Raw genomic sequence first — 20,412 nt, forward strand, 5'->3', positions numbered from 1 at the left:
AGCAGCTTTTAAACTGACTGAGGGGGGAAACCCGACAGGAGCTGAGAAAGGTCCGGTTCGGATTAAACCTCCCCCCTGGGATAAAAACCAAAAAAATGATGAAATTTTAAAAGGGGTAGGCCTAGAAGTAGGCATTGTGAGAGCAGGGGCACAGGATATAAATTCAGAAGAGCAAAATTACCACAGGCCTAACCACAAGTGCCAAAGACACTTGAAGAGAGACACTGATTACAAGTGCCTCTACGCTAATGCTAGGAGCCTCCGAACCAAGATGGGAGAACTGGAGTGCTTGGTCTTAGAGGAGAGCATTGATAAAGAGAGCATAACGGAGACCTGGTGGAATGGAGAAAACCAGTGGGATACGGTTATCCCTGGATATCAACTATATCGGAAGGACAGGGAAGGACGTATTGGTGGCGGAGTCGCTCTATACGTGAAAGAAGGCATTGAATCCAGCAAGCTCGAAACCCCAAAAGAGGCAGACTCCTCCACAGAATCGTTGTGGGTGGTGATACCATGCCCCAGGAGGGACTTAATACTGGGAACGATCTATCGTCCCCCTGATCAAAATGCTCAGGGAGACCTTGAGATGAGATATGAAATTGAGGAAGCATCCAAACTAGGAAATGTGGTAGTAATGGGTGACTTCAACTACCTGGACATAGACTGGCTGCATATGTGTTCCAGTCATGACAAAGAAGCAAAGTTTCTAGATATTCTAAATGACTATTCCCTAGACCAGTTGGTCATGGAACCGACCAGAGGGACGGCAACCCTGGACTTAATCCTTAGTGGGGACCGGGACCTGGTGCGAGATGTAAGTGTTGTTGAACCGATTGGGAGCAGTGAGCACAGTGCTATTAAATTAAACATACATGTAACTGGCCAATTGCCAAGAAAATCCAACACGGTCACATTTGACCTCAAAAGAGGAAACTTCACAAAAATGAGGGGATTGGTAAAAAGAAGGCTGAAAAACAAAGTCCAGAGGGTCACATCACTCGAAAATGCTTGGAAGTTGTTTGAAAAAACTCTATTAGAAGCTCAACTGGAGTGCATACCACATATCAGAAAAGGTACCGCCAGGGCCAAGAAGATGCCAGCATGGTTAACGAGCAAAGTCAAGGAAGCTCTTAGAGGCAAAAAATCTTCCTTCAGAAAATGGAAGTCTTGTCCGAATGAAGAAAATAAAAAAGAACACAAACTCTGGCAAAAGAAATGCAAGAAGACAATAAGGGATGCTAAAAAGAATTTGAGGAGCACATTGCTAAGAACATAAAAACGAACAACAAAAAATTCTATCAATACATTCAAAGCAGGAGACCATCCAGGGAGGCGATTGGACCCTTGGATGATAAGGGAGTCAAAGGTGTACTAAAGAACGATAAGGAGATTGCAGAGAAGCTAAATGAATTCTTTGCATCTGTCTTCACAGTGGAAGATATGGGGCAGATCCCTGAACTAACATTTGCAGGAAGGGATTCTGAGGAACTGAGACAAATAGTGGTAACGAGAGAGGAAGTTCTAGGCTTAATGGACAATATAAAAACTGACAAATCACCAGGCCCGGATGGCATCCACCCGAGAGTTCTCAAAGAACTCAAAGGTCAAATTGCTGATCTGCTAACTAAAATATGTAACTTGTCCCTTGGGTCCTCCTCCATGCCTGAGGACTGGAAAGTGGCAAATGTAACGCCAATCTTCAAAAAGGGATCCAGAGGGGATCCCGGAAATTACAGGCCAGTTAGCTTAACTTCTGTCCCTGGAAAACTGGTAGAAAGTATGATTAAAGCTAGATTAACTAAGCACATAGAAGAACAAGCCTTGCTGAAGCAGAGCCAGCATGGCTTCTGCAAGGGAAAGTCCTGTCTCAGTAACCTATTAGAATTCTTTGAGAGTGTCAACAAGCATATAGATAGAGGTGATCCAGTGGACATAGTGTACTTAGACTTTCAAAAAGCGTTTGACAAGGTACCTCACCAAAGACTTTTGAGGAAGCTTAGCAGTCATGGAATAAGAGGAGAGGTCCTCTTGTGGATAAGGAATTGGTTAAGAAGCAGAAAGCAGAGAGTAGGAATCAACGGACAGTTCTCCCAATGGAGGGCTGTAGAAAGTGGAGTCCCTCAAGGATCGGTATTGGGACCTGTACTTTTCAACTTGTTCATTAATGACCTAGAATTAGGAGTGAGCAGTGAAGTGGCCAAGTTTGCTGACGACACTAAATTGTTCAGGGTTGTTAAAACAAAAAGGGATTGCGAAGAGCTCCAAAAAGACCTCTCCAAACTGAGTGAATGGGCAGAAAAATGGCAAATGCAATTCAATATAAACAAGTGTAAAATTATGCATATTGGAGCAAAAAATCTGAATTTCACATATACGCTCATGGGGTCTGAACTGGCGGTGACCGACCAGGAGAGAGACCTCGGGGTTGTAGTGGACAGCACGATGAAAATGTTGACCCAGTGTGCGGCAGCTGTGAAAAAGGCAAATTCCATGCTAGCGATAATTAGGAAAGGTATTGAAAATAAAACAGCCGATATCATAATGCCGTTGTATAAATCTATGGTGCGGCCGCATTTGGAATACTGTGTACAGTTCTGGTCGCCTCATCTCAAAAAGGATATTCTAGAGTTGGAAAAGGTTCAGAAGAGGGCAACCAGAATGATCAAGGGGATGGAGCGACTCCCTTACGAGGAAAGGTTGCAGCATTTAGGGCTTTTTAGTTTAGAGAAAAGGCGGGTCAGAGGAGACATGATAGAAGTGTATAAAATTATGCATGGCATTGAGAAAGTGGATAGAGAAAAGTTCTTCTCCCTCTCTCATAATACTAGAACTCGTGGACATTCAAAGAAGCTGAATGTTGGAAAATTCAGGACAGACAAAAGGAAGTACTTCTTTACTCAGCGCATAGTTAAACAATGGAATTTGCTCCCACAAGATGCAGTAATGGCCACCAGCTTGGACGGCTTTAAAAGAAGATTAGACCAATTCATGGAGGACAGGGCTATCAATGGCTACTAGCCATGATGGCTGTGCTGTGCCACCCTAGTCAGAGGCAGCATGCTTCTGAAAACCAGTTGCCGGAAGCCTCAGGAGGGGAGAGTGTTCTTGCACTCGGGTCCTGCTTGCGGGCTTCCCCCAGGCACCTGGTTGGCCACTGTGAGAACAGGATGCTGGACTAGATGGGCCACTGGCCTGATCCAGCAGGCTCTTCTTATGTTCTTATGTTCTTATGACATCTGGCACAACTGTAGTTAATGAGGAGTCCAAGTCAGTCCGAATGTGAGCAATTTTATCTGCAAAGTGCCTCACAAACATGTCACAGCGACTGACTGAGGGCTCAGAGTCTCATGTAGGGCCAGGGCCCCAAAGACCCCAGACCACCGGAAAAACATCGCTGGACGACACTGAGCAGACGCAATGGTGGCAGAGAAGTTCACTTTCCTCGCTGCCATCACCGCCACATGATAGGTTCAAAAATGAGCTCTAGCCTGTATTGGATCGGAAGCGGACTGAGTTCTTCTCCATTATTGCTCTAGCCATCGTCCCTGCCGTTTCATCAGGCCCAAGGGTTCAGTATACCAAGGTGTATTATGGGCCTTCCCGGTGAGAGAGGGCGCTTTGGAGCAATAGTGTCCACGGCCCTAGTCACCTCCGTATTCCAGAGATTGACCAGGACTTCGGCAGTATTGCCAGCCATGCTTTAAATATTCCCCAGAGCATTCAGGAAACCATGTGGATCCATGAGTCTCTGGGGGCAGACTCTTTTAATCGGCCTTCACCCCTGCAAAGGTTGCTGGGGCACAAAGTCTAAACCTTGTCAGGTGATGATCTGTCCATGACAACAAAGTCACTAAGAACCCCTCCACTCTCAGATCACCTTCTTCCTGTCCTGGACAGGAGACAAGATCAAGTGTGTGTCCTGCCACATGCGTTGGCCCAGACGATAGAATCATCGAGTTGGAAGGGGCCTTGTAGGCTATCGAGTCCAACCCCCTGCTCACAGCAGGAAATCCACAGCTAGAGCATCTCCCGCAGATAGCTGTCCAGCCTCTGCTTGAAGACATCCAGTGAAGGGGATCCCACCACCTCCCTAGGCAGTCGGTTCCATTGCCGAACTGCCCTTACTGTCAAGAAGTTCCTTCTAATGCCCAATCTGAATCTATGCTCCAGCAACTTAAAACCATTAGACCTAGTCCCATTAGACCTAGTTCTACCCTCTGGGGCAGCAGAGAACAAATCTGTACCCTCCTCTATGTGACAGCCCTTCAGGTACTTAAAGAGTGCGATCATGTCACCCCTCAGCCTTCTCTTCACCAGATTGAACATGCCAAGTTCCTTCAACCTTTCCTCATAAGACTTGTTCTCCATACCGGCTATCATCCTCGTCGCCCTCTTCTGAACCCGCTCCAACTTGTCTATATCTTTCTTAAAATGAGGCGCCCAGAACTGAACGCAGTATTCCAGATGAGGCCTGATTAATGCAGAATATAGTGGGACTATTACTTCCCTCGACCTGGAAACTATAGCTCTGTTTATGCATCCCAAAACCGCTTTTGCCTTTTTTGCCGCAGCATCACACTGCTGGGTCATGTTCGACTTGCGATCCACTACAATTCCAAGGTCCTTCTCACACGCACTACTGCTAAGCCGGGTATTTCCCATCCTGTACCCATGCATTTTGTTTTTGTGGCCTAAATGTAGAATCTTGCATTTGTCTTTATTGAATGTCATTTTATTAATTTCAGCCCAATTTCCTAGTCTATCTAGGTCCCTTTGGATTTTATTCCTGTCTTCCATTGTGTTAGCTATCCCTCCCAGTTTCATGTCATCCGCAAACTTCATAAGGCTTCCCTCCACCCCATCATCTAAGTCATTGATAAAAATGTTGAAGAGTATCGGCCCTAGGACAGAACCCTGTGGCACTCCACTCGAGACCTCCTTCCAGCCCGAAGCAGAGCCACCGACGACCACTCTTTGAGTACGGTTTTCCAACCAGTTGTGAATCCACCTGACAGTGGTTTATGTCATTCCCTTAGTTCCTCCTGTGTTCTATCGAGGAAGTCCTCATCTTCTCTGCTAAGTTGCAGGGTGTCGATGCGTTGCTGTAGCCCCCTGACCTTTTCTTCTAGGAGTGCCACCAATCTGCACTTGCTGCAAGTGTAATCGCGTCTGGTTTCCGTCAAGAAGATGAACATAGCGCACACCTTGCAGGTGACAACAACTGCTTGATCCCCCTCCATTTTCTGTTTGTTGTTTCCTATTTCGGTTGTCAGTGGCAGTCTTGATGTTCCTGTTGTCAGTGCCAGGAATTAGTTGAACCGATTGTAGGTTTGTTTTCTATTTTGCTTTGTGTGTGTGTGTGTGTGAGAGAGAGAGAGAGAGCGACAGACAGACAGACAGACAGAGAGAGAGACTTGGGATTCCTGACCCTGAAAGACTTGGGAGGCAGCTGACCAAGAGAGGAGGAGGAGCTCTGGTTTTTCAGTTAAAACCAGCACCTTGAATCGAGCTCAGAAACATACAGGCAGCCAATGCAAGTGGGACAGAATTGGTTTTATATGTTCACACCGTCTGGTCCCTTTTGCCAATCTGGCTGCTGCATTTTGCACAAGCTGCAGTTTCCAAACTGTCTTCAAAAGCAGCCCCACATAGAGCGCATTGCAGTAATCTAACTTAGAGGTTACCAGAGCATGGACAGCTGAATCCAGATTATCCCTGTCCAGATAGGGACGTAGTTGGACCACCAAATGAAGTTGGTGGAAGGCACTCCGTGCCACTGAGGTTACCTGAGCCTCAAGTGACAGAGATGGTTCTAGGAGAACCCCCAAGCTACAAACCTGCTCCTTCAGGGGGAGTGCAACCCCATCCAGGACAGGTTGGACATCCACCATTCGGTCAGAAGAACCACCCACTAGCAGCATCTCAGTCTTGTCTGGACTGAGCCTCAGTTTATTAGCCCTCATCCAGTCCATTGTCGCAGCCAGGCACTGGTTCAGCACATTGACAGCCTCACCTGAAAAAGATGAAAAGGAGAAATAGAGCTGCGTGTCATCAGCATACTGATGGCAACGCACTCCAAAGCTCCGGATGACCGCGCCCAACGGTGGTTTCATGTACATGTTGAACAGCATAGGGGACAGAACTGACAAAAACGTTCCTTCTTTCATCCTTAAGAGGGGCAAAATCATATAAAAGGCAAGAAGGGGCTCTTGGTCTGATTTCCAGCGGAGAATTGGGGGAGGGGGGAGAGGATTGCATCTCCTCCTCCAATAACTACCAGAGGAATCTGAGTCCGCCGCTGCCTTTCCTGCGCCCTCTTTACACCCTAGCCAAAGTCCCACAAAAGCAGAGTAGGCAGCAGCTCAGGCAACCTGTTATGTCTTTGACAAGTCTCCGTTTGTTAGAAACCATTCTGCCCATTTCCATTGGAAGCAGTTGGACTAAAGCATTTTATGACGGCATGCTTATTCATTTATTCATTTATAATAACATATAAGTAACAATTGTCATCATTCTAGACAGAAGCGTTAACCTACAGCCAGGCAAATCTACCTCACAGGGTTGTTGTAAGGATGAAGGGGAGGACTTTTAGGCCATGAGTGGACAACCTGTGATCCTCCAGATGGTCCTGGAGACCAACTCCTCTCAACCCTGGCCAATGATTATGCTACCTGGGGTTGATGGGAGTTGGGATCCAGCAACATCTGGAGGGCTCCCAGTGGTTCCCTGTTCCTGCTTTAGGCCATCTTGAGCTCATGTGGAGGATCCTGGGGTAGAAGTAAATGTGTGTGTGGGGGCAAGATGACTAACATGCTCCCTCCGCTGCGAGTGCCAGAGCGACCTCCCGCAGAAAACCTTTACAAGCCCGGCCCAGGCAGGCAGCTCACTGGTGGGACAAGAGGGGGGGCGCCCCTGCTGGGCCAATGACAATCCATTCCGTCCACCGGCTTAAAGGGGAAGGTTCCCTTGCCCCGGCTGAGGCTCTAGAGCAAAGCCTGGTAGCTCCCCCAACCCCACCCTTGAAGAAGCCTTTCTCTGCTGGGAGCTCCGGAAGAGCGCCGCGCAAGCGAGGACGGACCGCCTCCCCTCTGTGCGAAGCAGCCGAGGGACTTCGGCCGCTTGGCTCTTCAAGGGTTAACCAAGGACCACCCAGCGGAAGGAAAGAGCGCAAAGGAGGGAGGGACGTCCCTCTCCCGCCCCGCCTCCCTGCGAGGACTGCAGGCTGGAAGCGCCGGAGGAGCCCCCTTTGCGCGCAGCGATGCTGGCGAGCGGGGCTGCGCGGAGGGAGCCTCGAGCCAAAGGTAGGCAATGGGGCGGGTGGGAGAGGGCGAGGAGCCCCCTGAAGCGCCCCGCCCCGCAGACCCTCCCGATCGGAGGCTGCAGCTCCGCCCCGTCCCGTCCGCCTCTCCCCTGGGCTGCGCTGGCTGTGGTGGGCCGGATCGAAGCATCCCTCGGAACATCTGCGGTTCTGCTGATGAATTTCGAGGCCTTCAGCTTGCAGATGGAGGCGCCTCGTAGTCGGGGCAGAGCTAAGGAGACGACAGTGCGCTAAATGGGCCGCTTCTTCCTATGTCCTCCTTTCTCCTTTGGTTCAGCTGCGATAGTTTGAATAGTGAGGCTGTTCTGTCATTAATTCCATTCTGCCAGTCCTCCCCAATTTAATTCAGGAAAGCAGAAACGTGGCCCTGCCCTCCTCGTCTCAGGGTAGCCTGGCAAACAAACTGCTTAGCGAGTGACATTTTTCCTGAAATGGGTGCAAATTGGTGGGAGCTACTTCCCTCCCTCTTCCTACACCAGGTGTAAGGTCCCTACCAAATCAGAGGGTGTTATCCAGTTTCTCCACACCAAGCACCTTTATGGCACATCCACACTGTACATTGAAAGCATGTGGCTTCCTCCAAAGAGTCCTGGGAGTTCTAGTTTATGAAGGGTGCTGGGAATGTAGCGCAGTGAGGAAAAACTATTATCCAGGATTCGTTGGGGGAAGCCATGTGCTTTACATTTGTGTTCAATGTGGAGCCGGAGTGGTAGAAGATTTGCCCCACTATCTGCTTGAATGCTCCCTATATGTTCATCCTAGGGACACATTTTTAGGAGACATGATTAAACTACAGGATGATCCCCAGGCCGATGATCCCCTTCCTTCTAGCTGATAATGATTATATGGTCACATACAGGGTACCTCATTATGCCCTAGCAACACAAAAGTCACGGGTAAAACACTCAGACATGGCAAACCACACAGGGTAATATCAGGCTAGGCCTTACAAGGTACGAGCCGGATAGACGGATAGCTAGGCATTACTGTCATATCCTGCATTATTTCAAGCATGTCTAGTGGTTTGTATATTTGATGTATGATTGTTTTAATAGATGTATGAAAATGATTGTTCATCTGCGACGGCCTAAGGCCATGCCATAAATATTTGATGATGTGTTCAATGTGCTTTAAATGTCTGGTGTGATCATACACTCTATCATGTCTCCTCTAAGCTTTTTCTCTACAGCAAAAATCCTCAAATGTTGCCACCCTTGATCATTTTGTTTGCCCATTTCTCTACCTCTTCCACCCCTAGAATGCTATTTTTGCAGTCAGGCAACCAGAACTGAAGACAGCATTCCAAGGAGGATCACATCTTAGATGTGTATAATGGCATTATGATATTGGCAGTTTTATTTTCAAACTGTGTCTTAATGATCCCTCACATGGAATCCACCAATTTCATAGCTATAACATCAGTATCTTAATTGAGGCATCCACTATGACCTCAAGGTCTCTCTCTCCTGTCAGTCACCACCGGTTCAGTATGGATTTTTTTACTTCTGTGCATCCCTTTACGCTTGCTTACATTTAATTGCATTTGCTCTTTAATAGCCAAGCCTGCTTGGACAGTTCCTTTTGGAGTTCCTCACAATCCCTCTTTATTTTAATCACCCTGAACTTGATATCAACAGTAAACTTGGTTACTTCACTTCTCACCCCAAATCCATGTCATTTAGAAACAAGTTTAAAAGCAGAGGTCCTAATCCTGATGATTGGCGGGGGGGGGCACTTCTTACATCCCTCCATTGGGAGAACTATTGATTTGTTCCTACTTTCTCCTTCCTGATCTTTAAACACTTCCTGATGCATGAGAGCATATCTCCTCGTATCCCATGATTGCTATATTCCACTCCATGTTTGGTAATTCTGTCTAATAATATTTCCCAGTCCTTTTCCAGAACAGCTAATAGGCCTCTGATTTCCCAGATACCTTCTGAATCCTTTTGGCTTTCAAATTGTAATACATTTGCCAGTCCAAATGGTAGCAAGTCTTTTGGAGAAGGTACATATTTTTCTTAGAAGATCAGCAATGTCACATCTGGGTTGTTTTAAGACCTCTCAGGTGGATGCCATCTGGACCTAAGATGATTTGTGAACACTAAAGGAAAAGATCCCCTTACCCCTTTCTCTCTTCAGAGTGCAAGTGGAGGGCAGATGATGTCCACGCCATTCCTGAGAGTATTAATGAGGAAGGCAATTGTTTTCTTCTTCCAGGGACTGGTGACCTTTGAGGAAGTGTCCTTTCACTTCACCCAAGAGGAACAGGCTCAGCTGGATCCAGACGAGAGAGCTCTGTACAAGGAGATCATGCGGGTGATTCATGAGATGGCGACCTGTTCTGTTACAATTAGGGGAGGTTAAGGATAGCCTTCTTACTCCGTTCCTAGCACCTGTGCTTCGTAAATCGGACCCACTATGCATTTCAGATTATCCGGTAGAGCTGCCATCATTTCCTACACCCCCTTTCCCCAGACAAGAAGACTCTGGGGGGCCAATTTAGTGCGGATAATTCTGGGATCCTAGGACAGCACACCCTGCGCTTCCCAGCCAGAGCCCTCTTTAACTTACTGCAAGGCCTACAACCAACACTCTCCCTCTGTTGCTGCCACCAGTCTGAAGAGTCAGCTTTTCTTTAGCACCTCAAAATCCTTTTACTCGGTAGTGGGGAACCCACGTTTTAGCTCAAGTATCTACCTGATCCTAAGTCACCACTTACCTCCAGGATATTGGTCTTCTCAGGTGTACAGCTGTTTGGCTGGTCCACTGCAGGCTTTTTCCTGATGGTGGATGAGGCACAAAGGCTGCATATCTCAGCCCAGCTTTGAAGGATATTTCCTCCCATAGAGGTTTGTAGGGCACTGGGCTGTCTTGGATCAATTAAAGCACAACTCACATAGTGCAGGTGTGTGGGTGTTATGTGCAGGGTCGGCTCCAGGCATGCTGGGGCCCTTGGGCATCACTTGCCCTGGCCCCCCTGGTGGGTGGGTGGGTGTGCGCACGTGAGTGTATGTGTGCATGCCCCCCACCTCCATGGCCCCCTACCTGTCTAATCATTACCTTAGCCCTTAATGGAGAAGGCGACCGTGGTTTCCCTAAGGGGAATGAAGCCTCCGCCACCATCTTTGTTGATGGCACACATGCGTGCTATGCGGGCACATATCTGCCATCAACTAAGATGGTGGCAGCGGCTTCAGTAATTTCGGGAAGCTGCAGCTGCCATCTTCATTAAGGGCAATGTTAGAAGGCCAGCTGACAGGTAAGTGGGGGGCGTGGGGGGTGCAGATCAAGGAAAGGGAGCAGAGGGGCCCTCAGGGGCTCCTGTAGCTCTGGGGCCCTCAGGCCAGTGCCCAACCTGGCCATCCTTTAGAACCGGCCCTGGTTATGTGCCTTCAAGTCGATTATGACCTATGGCGACCCTATGAATCAGCGACATCCAATAGCATCTGTCATGAACCACCCTGTTCAGATCTTGTAAGTTCAGGTCTGTGGCTTCCTTTATGGAATCGATCCATCTCTTGTTTGGCCTTCCTCTTGTCTTTTGGAGTGAGTCATGTCTTCTCAGTATGTGTCCAAAGTGTCATGGAAACCTGAATTCAGGATGGTTGTGTAGCAAAGAATTGTGGGGTTTCCTTTGTTAATGTGGGATCTTAGCAGGTTAACATTTGGCTTCTGTATTAGAGCTCTGAGTTGGCAGTTTTATCTCCCAGCTGCTGGTAATCAGAGGCCCACCCTAACACCCCCTTATCTGTAGAAGCCAGGCTCCATCAAGGTCGTAAAGCCCTTGAAGTTTTAGGGAGGATGTTCCATTGGGCCAGGAGATTGATGGGCCCTTTTTTCATGAAGAAGTTTCCCGATTGGTTAATTGGATCCGGCCTGTTGCTGGGCAGTTTGCCATAAGTATGGGGCTCAAACCTTATCATTCGTTCCTCTCCTGGGCCCATCATGCCTATCTGATGGTGCCTGCTGAGGTTCCCTTTTGCATCAACTCTCCTGACTGTTCCTCTCTCTGAGGAGAGGGGGCTGCGCAACTGTCTACCTGTGTGTAAGGAGAGACTAGGCTAGATAGCTTTCTTGCTTTTCTGTTGATACTGAACTCCCTGTGTTTTACCTTGCCCCTTCTGAGTGTTGATATTAAGGAACTATTTTGCTGCTGTAACTGTGCACCTCTTCTTCAATAAAGTTATTTCTATTTACCAGTGTGTGTTCATGCAGGAGAGGGTTGGCTCTGAGCCAGTACCTTGGCCACTGACCATGAGTACTGTGTGAATTGGGTATTTTGGCTAAAGGCTTCAGAGCAAGGACTGTCTGTTTGGCTCTTGCTGCTTGTAATTATTGGCAAGTTTTCTGGGCTCAGAGTTTCCCTTTGGCTGAGGGTGGTTAACCAGTATAATGGGTGGTGGCAATCTCCTACCCTGCAGGGCTGTTGTGAGCGGGCACAATCTTGACAAAGAAAGATATTTTGCCTGAGTCAGTTGCCCTGGGTGTGGAATTGGCTTTTGGGATGGTATAGGGTATCCTGAGAGAGCTTCTAGTGACAGTTATGGTTTAATTTGTTGTAACACCCAATTATTGGCCTTTTTCACGGTCCATGGTACCCGTAAATCTCTACTCCAACACCACATTTCAAATGAGTGGATTTTTCTTTTCACTGTCCAACTTTCACATCCGTACATAGAGATCAAGAATACCATGGTCTGAATGATCCTGACTTCAGTGTTCAGTGACACATCTTTGCATTTGAGGACCTTTTCTAGTTCTCTCATAGCTGCTCTCCCCAGTCCTAGCCTTCTGATTTCTTGACTATTGTCTCCATTTTGGTTAATGACTGTACCAGGGTATTGATAATCCTGGATGTTTTCAGTGTCCTCGTTGCCAACTTTAAAGTTACATAAATCTTATGTTGTCATTACTTTCAGCTTCTTGACTTTCAGCTGTAGTCCTGCTTTTGTGCTTTCCTCTTTAATTTTCATCAGCATTCATTTCAAATCATTATTGGTTTCTACTAGTAGAATGGTATCATCCGCATATCTTAAATGATTCATATTTCTCCCTCCAATTTTTACACCTCCTTCATCTTGGTCCAATCCCGCTTTCTGTATGATATGTTCAACATATAGATTGAACAAGTAGGGTGATAAAATGCACCCCTGTCTCACACCCTTTACGATGGGGAACCAATCCATTTCTCCATATTCTGTCCTTACAGTAGCCTCTTGTTCAGAGTATAGGTTGCGCATCAGGACAATCAGATGCTGTGGCACCCCCATTTCTTTTAAAGCATTCCATAGTTCTTCATGATCTACACAGTCAAAGGCTTTGCTGTAATCTATAAAGCACAGGGTGATTTTCTTCTGAAATTCCTTGGTCTGTTCCATTATCCAACGTATGTTTGCAATATGATATCTGGTGTGTCTTCCGTTTCTAAATCCATCTTGGACATCTGGCCCTTCTCACTCCATATATGGTAAGAGCCTTTGTTGTAGAACCTTGAACATTACTTTACTTGCATGGGATATTAAGGCAATAGTTTGAAAATTACTCCATTTCCTGGGATCCCCTTTCTTTGGAGTTGAGATGTATATTGAACTCTTCTGGTCTGTGGGACATTGTTTTCTTTTCCATATTTCTTGACAGATTTTTGTCAAAATTTGGACAGATTCAGTCTCAGTAGCTTGTAGCAACTCTATTGGTATGCCGTCTATTCCTGGTGATTTGTTTCTTCCAAGTATTTTAAGAGCAGCTTTAACCTCACATTCTAAAAATTTCTGGTTCTTCATCTTGTTGCATATAACAGGGGGCTAACATTTTGGGAGGGAGGGGATGCAAGCTGCCCTATGGGCAGCTGAAAGGGTCATGTTCCTCTCAGACAGGATCCATCCTATGTTTGTAGATTCCAGCTGTGCATACATACTGGGCTGTTCACCTTAACTGGAGGAACAAGAGAGCAGATTTTTGTTACATCTCTCTCTCTCTGTGTCTCTTTTCACAACCTGTGACCAAGCACCTACTGCTAAAATAACTCCGTACAAGGCCTTGAGCTCTGACAGTTAAACTCTGATATCAACAGAGCTCCTAGAAATATGTTTTCATAAGTATGAATCATAATATATACATAGGATTTCTCCACAGCATTTTATCTCCTTTCTTTTTCATTCCATCAGGATACATCTGGGGGGTCAAGGCTGAGGGAGAACCATCTGAAGTATCATTGGAAAAAGCTGAGGAGCAGGTGCAGGAGCAGAAACTGAGGAGTCAAGATGGAGCAAAGAGACAAGAGGAGAGACAGACTCACACAGGGGACAAACCTTATCAATGCTTGGAGTGTGGAAAGAGCTTCAGGTGGAGTAGCCACCTTACTTCGCATCAAAGAACTCACACAGGAGACAAACCTTATAAATGCTTGGAGTGTGGAAAGAGCTTCAGTCAGAGTAGCACCCTTACTTCGCATCAAAGAACTCACACAGGGGACAGACCTTATCAATGCTTAGAGTGTGGAAAGAGCTTCAGTTGGAGTAGCACCCTTACTAACCATCAAAGATGTCACACAGGGGTCAAACCTTTTACATGCTTTGAATGTGGAAAGAGTTTTAGTCAGAGTAGTGCTCTTATGGTGCATCAAAGAACTCACACAGGGGACAAACCTTATAAATGCTTTGACTGTGGAAAGAGCTTCAGTCAGAGTAGCCACCTTACTTCGCATCAAATAACTCACATAGGGGACAAACCTTATAAATGCTTTGACTGTGGAAAGAGCTTCAGTCAGAGTAGCAACCTTAGTATACATGAAAGAACTCATACAGGGGACAAACCTTATAAATGCTTGGAGTGTGGAAAGAGCTTCAGTCGGAGTGGCCACCTTACTTCGCATCAAATAACTCACACAGGGGACAAACCTTATCAATGCTTGGAGTGTGGAAAGAGCTTTAGTCGGAGTGACACTCTTAGTATACATGAAAGAACACATACAGGTGACAAACCTTATCAATGCTTGGAGTGTGGAAAGAGGTTTAGTCGGAGTGACACCCTTAGTACACATGGAGGAACTCATACAGGTGACAAACCTCATAAATGCTTTGAGTGTGGAAAGAGCTTTACTTGGAGTAGTCACCTTACTTCACATCAAAGAACTCATACAGGGGACAAACCTTATACATGCTTGGAGTGTGGAAAGAGCTTCAAGTGGAGTAGCGCCTTTACACAACATCAAAGAACCCATACAGGGGACAAACCTTATAAATGTTTTGAGTGTGGAAAGACCTTCAGTCAGAGTAGCAACCTTGCTTCGCATCACCAAAGTCATACAGGGGACAAACCTTATAAATGCTTTGAGTGTGGAAAGAACTTTAGTCAGAGTAGCAACCTTTCTTCGCATCAAAGAAGTCACACAGGGGACAAACCTTATAAATGTTTGTAGTGTGGAAAGAGCTTCAGTCAGAGTGGCCACGTTACTTTGCATCACAGAACGCATACGGGGAACAAACCTTATACATGCTTGTAGTGTTGCAAGACCTTTAGTCAGAATGGCTACCTTCAGGCACATGAAGGTATCCGTACAAGGGAAGAGATGTATAAATGCTTTGAACGTGGAATAAGCTTTAAGCAGAGTTCAACTCTTTATGTGCATGAGAGTATCCATATGGGGAAGCCAGGCTACCAACAGGATTTTTATGGGGAGTCTCAGACCCCCGACAATCTTCTTCTCTTAGCTTAAACACAGACTGTTGCACTTCCCTTCACCTGCTGTCTTGGTGGCCTGTCAGTTTTTCCTTTGCAGAGACAGAGGCTGCTTTCACACAGGGGGCTAATCGTGCTGTTTTAACGGATTAAAAAGGTAGTGCTTCTGTCCCGAATTCTAAAATCCCTTTTACACTGCAGTACCTCTTGCGATGAGGAACAGTACTTTTTCAGCTGATACAGCAGCATTTGTGGAATGAACAGAGCCTCGTTCCCATTCCTCTCCTCAGATAGCACCACATGCACAGTGTATTTCCTTCATTTTTTAAAATTGCCTCAGTGTATTCCGATATACTGGTAGTGCATTGTGGTTGTGCTTAGAAATTGAGTGTATGGTTCTCATTCAAATGATTCAACTTTATCTTCAGGCTATGATTATTGTGTTTAAAAGAACAGGCCAAAAGATATTACTCTACCGGAGGAGGCAGTGGCAGGGGAGAAAGGGAGACATCAGATTCTCATTTATGTGAGGAAACATTTCTTGAGGAGACATGCCACCATGAGGCAAATACAAAAGTGCCCAAGGAATACTGTCCCCTCAGTGCTTGTTGCCCTGAAATCACTTCAGCTTGACTGTGTGGAAAGATGTTGGGGGGTGTACCCAGCAGACTCTGGATGGTGGGAAAACTTTGTGATGGCTGTGTGGGAGGATGAACATTGGATTAGGAATTTCCATATGAGTAGAGCCACCCTGTTCAAAACTGCTGATTTTCTCAAGCGTCGCCTGCAGCGCCATAATACGTCAATGAGGACAGCCTTCCCTCTAGAAAAAAGGGTGGCAATAGGAATTTGGTGGCAGCTAATTTGGTGGCTAGGAAAAATCCCAGAGCCCTTTTGGACTGTTTTCTCTCAGAGTTCTCATAATCTATTAGTGGATACATTATTAAAAGCTGAGCAAGAACTATATGGTAAAAAACTATAGGCAATATTATGGTTTAAGCCAAAAACAATGATCAGCAAGTAACATTTCCTCACATCTACAAACACAATATTTAAAGTATGGCTCAACGGTGTACAAAAGTTACCTCCTGGTTTCTCCCCTTTGATCTCAATTTTGAGAAATAAATTTGTAAATAATCAAGTACAAGAAAGAATCGCTCATCACCTATGGGGGAAAAATGCTTTACTGAAGCAACTGGTTTAAACAAGGATCTATCACTTCCTATGAAAACATGGTTGCAATTTTGAATAACGAGAGACCTCAATTTTTTCAGTTTTTACAAGTAAAACACATAGCAGAGCAGATCAAGACAAAATACAGAGTTCCACGTTCATCTACCATTTTTGAAATTTTCTTACTTTAGCCAGAGAAAAGGACAGCTATTGCTAAAATATATCAGATTCTCTCCTTAGTGAAAATACAACAATTACACCCAACGACACGTACAAAAGGAAATGGAGTGCAGATCTAAAGAAATGTCATTTATCCGTGTTAGGAGAGGAGCGGACTTGGTTATTTAAGAACATCCCAATCACATTATCAAGTCCCAATCTGAAAGAAAACATCTTTAGAACAATTGATGAATGGTACTTAATACCACACAGGTTAAGCAAAACACTTTATCAAAATTTGTCCTGTTGGAGATGTAGAAGAATTAACGCAGACTTCGTAGTATGTGTTTTCTGGAGTTGTGCCAAAGTAAAACCCTTTTAGAAAAGAACTTTAGATTTAATACAGGAAATGACAGGCCAACAATATCAAGAAATCCCTGAGCGATTCTCCTGTGGATGTTCTGTGGAGGAGTCACAAATGTGGACTCCCCATTTCAGAAATGGAAAAACGGCAAACCCCCAAGTTGAGAAGAAGGAACTTTTTTTTACTTTTTTCCTTAACTTTCTCCCATCCCCCTCAACGTTTCTATAATGTGATGCTTTTGTAACCCAAGTTGTGTCACAGCAATCAACCTTCTTCTAGAATGTTTTGTACTTTTGTTCCCTTTACATTTCAGCTTTGCTTTGTTGGTGAGCACTCATTGTAGGCAAATGTAAAAGCCGGAATTTAATACTTTAGAAAAAAAAGAGGCAAGAAAGCAAGCGCTGCTCTGCCTCCTCCCACCCCCAGTCCTGGATCGCAGTGGCGTCAGTAGGAGTGGTGTCACCTGGTGCGGTAACTCATGGTGTCACCCCCATGGACCTCCTCCCATACCAGACCAGACAGAATCCTTAGTAATGTTTTTGTACTAATGTTACTCGTAAATCGTAATTCCTGTATATCACTGAATGTAATGGCAATAGTAGTGACATAAACAACTAGCAAAATTAAATTTAAATTACAATATCATACACACAGCCTAAATGTATTTACCTTTATACATAGTTTCATGTGGTTAAAGTGAGAATTCAGTAAGAAAACAATAGAATTCGAAGTAAAAACGTTTAAGAACTACATCAAAATTATGAAGATAGAGAAAAACCCCACCGCAGCCCAGCTTCTCTATATCGCCAAGCGCGGGGCCCTCCAAAGCTCCATGGGATGGAGAAGTTGGTAGGAATCTATTAAGCATAGCCAGGAGAGGGAACTGATGGAGGAAGTTTCCTACTTCCTCTTTTACCTCTATGTGCTTTTCAAGGCTCAGGTTGATTATTTGACCCTTGGAAAAGCGACACATGAGTGTCTGTGTGCATGCACTTTTTCTCTTTCTGTCACGTGTGTGTGTGTGTGTGTGTGTCATTCCGGGGAGGGGGAGAGAAGAAATGAGAGGGGAGGCAGGGAAAGAATGCCCACGGCACTTGCTCAAACATCCAAATGTGCCCACTGGTCTAAAAACTTGGTGACCCCTGCATTGGAATAAAGTTAGAGAAATGTCATCTTTGAAAGAGTGTCTTGGTGACAACAAAGTCCGCTAACAGTCAACTGTTGTCTGCCTCTTGCCTACAGGGCACCTGCCCCATTGGTTGAGCAGTTGTGACATCACAGAATGTTCTCAAAGGATTCTAAATGGTCAGGGAAAAGGAGTCAGCAACAGAATCTTGATAATCCAGGGACCCATAGCATGGTCTGGGAGAACCTGTTACTGCAACATAATGGACAGAGCAGGAAAGATGGGTGAGAGGTATCAAGTGGTGAGATGGTATGTGAGAATCCTCTCTAACGGAAATGAGAATACAAAACCCCTGATAGCTATAGATTGTTTTATGCCAGGGTGGCTAAGCTGTGGTTCTCTAGATGTGGATGGACTCCAAATCCCATCAGCCCCAACTGGCATGGCTAGGTATGATGGTAGCTGTAATCTGACAGCCACCCCTATGTGCAGGGGTGTAGTCGTCCAGGGCCCTGGTGGGACTTGCCACACTGACGGGCAGTGCCGTCACCACATGGGTGGTGCAGCTGTCCTGGCTACAGAAGCAGCCTAAACATCTTTAGCTTAATAACATTCAAAATGGACATGGACGGCCTTCAAGTCTATCCCGACTCATGGCAACCTGATGAATGGGGGTTTTGTGGTAAGCAGTATTCAGAGGGGTTTACCATGGCCTTCCTCTTAGGCCAAGAGGCAGTGAATGACCCAAGGTCACCCAGTGAGCTTCATGGCTGTGTGGGGATTCGAACCCTGGTCTCCCAGGTTGTAGTCCAGCATCTTAACCACTACAACACAGAGGGAGACGAATAAAGTTGATAACTGGGCTGAGGAGTAATTTCAGTCATCAGCAGGTGGCACTGTTGCATCACCTAAACCTGCGTTAAGGAGCTGTTTGGAGACAGAAGAGGCTAATGGCATCCTCTCTTGCTGGCCCACTCGCCCTTCTGTCATTAATTTGACACCCCCTCCAAGGATTGTCCCCACAGCCTGAACTGCATCACTGAATAACCGAGGGCTCTGTAATGTCTAAAGATAACTGGAATATTTTAATGGAAGATTGGCTAAACGGGAAATGGAGGCCCCGACACACACACACACACACTCCTTCCCTTTCTTTTCATTAACTTTGTTGCTACGTACTTTAAAGACTCACACTAACAGCCCATGACACAGATTTGCATCACATTTGCAATTGCTGGTACAGATGCAAACTGAGGCTGACATTCAAACACATGGACTCAGGAGCCATCAGGGCTCATTCTGGGGAAGCCAATTGGAATTTCTGGGCCAGGTCACCATATGTGGTGGATTGGACCCTCTGCCCCACCTGCAATCTATTAACAAGACCTGCTGCTTATGTACATATTAAGACTAAAGAAGGGCCTCTTGGCAAATCAAGAGGGAGGGAGGGAGGGAGGGAGGGAGGGGGGCTAGGAGGGGGTGTCCCACTGGCACTGCACTTCGGAGCACCCCCATTGCCAGTAAGCAAAGCTTCCCAAAACAATTTTAAGTTGGGAGCGACAAAGAGGCAGTCTGGTGCCCAGAAGGAAAGATGCAACGCTCAGGCCCCGGAGCAGGAAACCTTAATCGGGGCACCTTAACAGCACCCCTGAATATGGCGTTGTGACGTCCTTCCCCAGCACCACCTGTGAAGCTCTCACTTGTGGCTATCAGCAGACAGGGACGTCAGGTTTCCTTCTTACCCTTTACAGCACTAGCACAGCTCTCAACAGATCCCCCTGCTAGGCCACACTACCCGACACTCTGTAACCCTTTAGCCAATCGACTGTGCCTAGTCTCTGCCTGGCTATTCCGATACCTTGTGTCACTGGGTATAGGTAATTTCTAAAAACCCCTGCAGCCCCTTGACTCTGAAGCTTACAGCCCTGGGTTTCCTCTGTGGTACTGGATACACTTTCCTCCGATCCGCCGCTGCCACCATTCGATACAACTGTTCAGCCTTGGTTACTTGCTATCCCCCCTGGTTTGTGTTTCCCAGCTGAAGGAATCAGGCTTTGTTTAACCAAGAAATATTTATTTAGTATTAGAAATAACAAGATTACTTAAGACTTTGTTTACAAGCGTATGGTTTCATCTATATTCTGACATGTACTTTACTTCTCATTAATTGCCTCAGAACTCCGACTCACTCTCAACAACAACAACCTCCAAACACCTCTCTCAACCTCCAACATCCACCACTCTGATTCAACTGTCAATCTTCCATTTATACTCCCAGCCATTCAAATGCTCAGCCAATCATCCGGCATTCTGCTGCTCATGTACTCCCCCTCCTCTTTCACTCCACTTACCATATGTCTTCTATATAACCAGCACTTACCATATTTACAATATAAGCAGGAACATCACAGGCACCCACAGAATCAAATCTCTCTCTCTCTCTCTCTCTCTCAAATTAAAGCAAGTTTCTAGACCTTATCTCTGCAGAGAGAGATCCTTTGTCTCCTACTGTTTTTATGGCTAACATTCCCCACCCTCTGTTTCCAGTGGATAGACATCCCTCCACCACTGACTATCTCGGTATGAAAT

General features: G+C 46.0%; 2 protein-coding genes across 2 annotated transcripts in view; one reads left to right on the plus strand and one right to left on the minus strand.

The window, feature by feature from the left end:
* Nucleotides 1-17,307, plus strand: part of LOC133381930 (zinc finger protein 135-like) — a 56,253-nt gene extending 38,946 nt beyond the window's left edge. Inside the window, exon 10 of the mRNA XM_061621530.1 lies at nucleotides 13,650-17,307. Coding sequence (XP_061477514.1) covers nucleotides 13,650-14,741 — 1,092 coding nt within the window. The 3' untranslated portion in view covers nucleotides 14,742-17,307. The remainder of the gene's footprint in view (nucleotides 1-13,649) is intronic.
* LOC133381949 (H-2 class II histocompatibility antigen, E-D alpha chain-like) overlaps nucleotides 1-20,412 on the minus strand; it is a 411,219-nt gene that overhangs the window by 345,662 nt on the left and 45,145 nt on the right. The gene's annotated exons all lie outside the window — the stretch shown is intronic.

The sequence above is a fragment of the Rhineura floridana genome, chromosome 3 (genome assembly GCF_030035675.1).
Source record: "Rhineura floridana isolate rRhiFlo1 chromosome 3, rRhiFlo1.hap2, whole genome shotgun sequence".
Classification (NCBI taxonomy): Eukaryota; Metazoa; Chordata; class Lepidosauria; order Squamata; family Rhineuridae; genus Rhineura; species Rhineura floridana.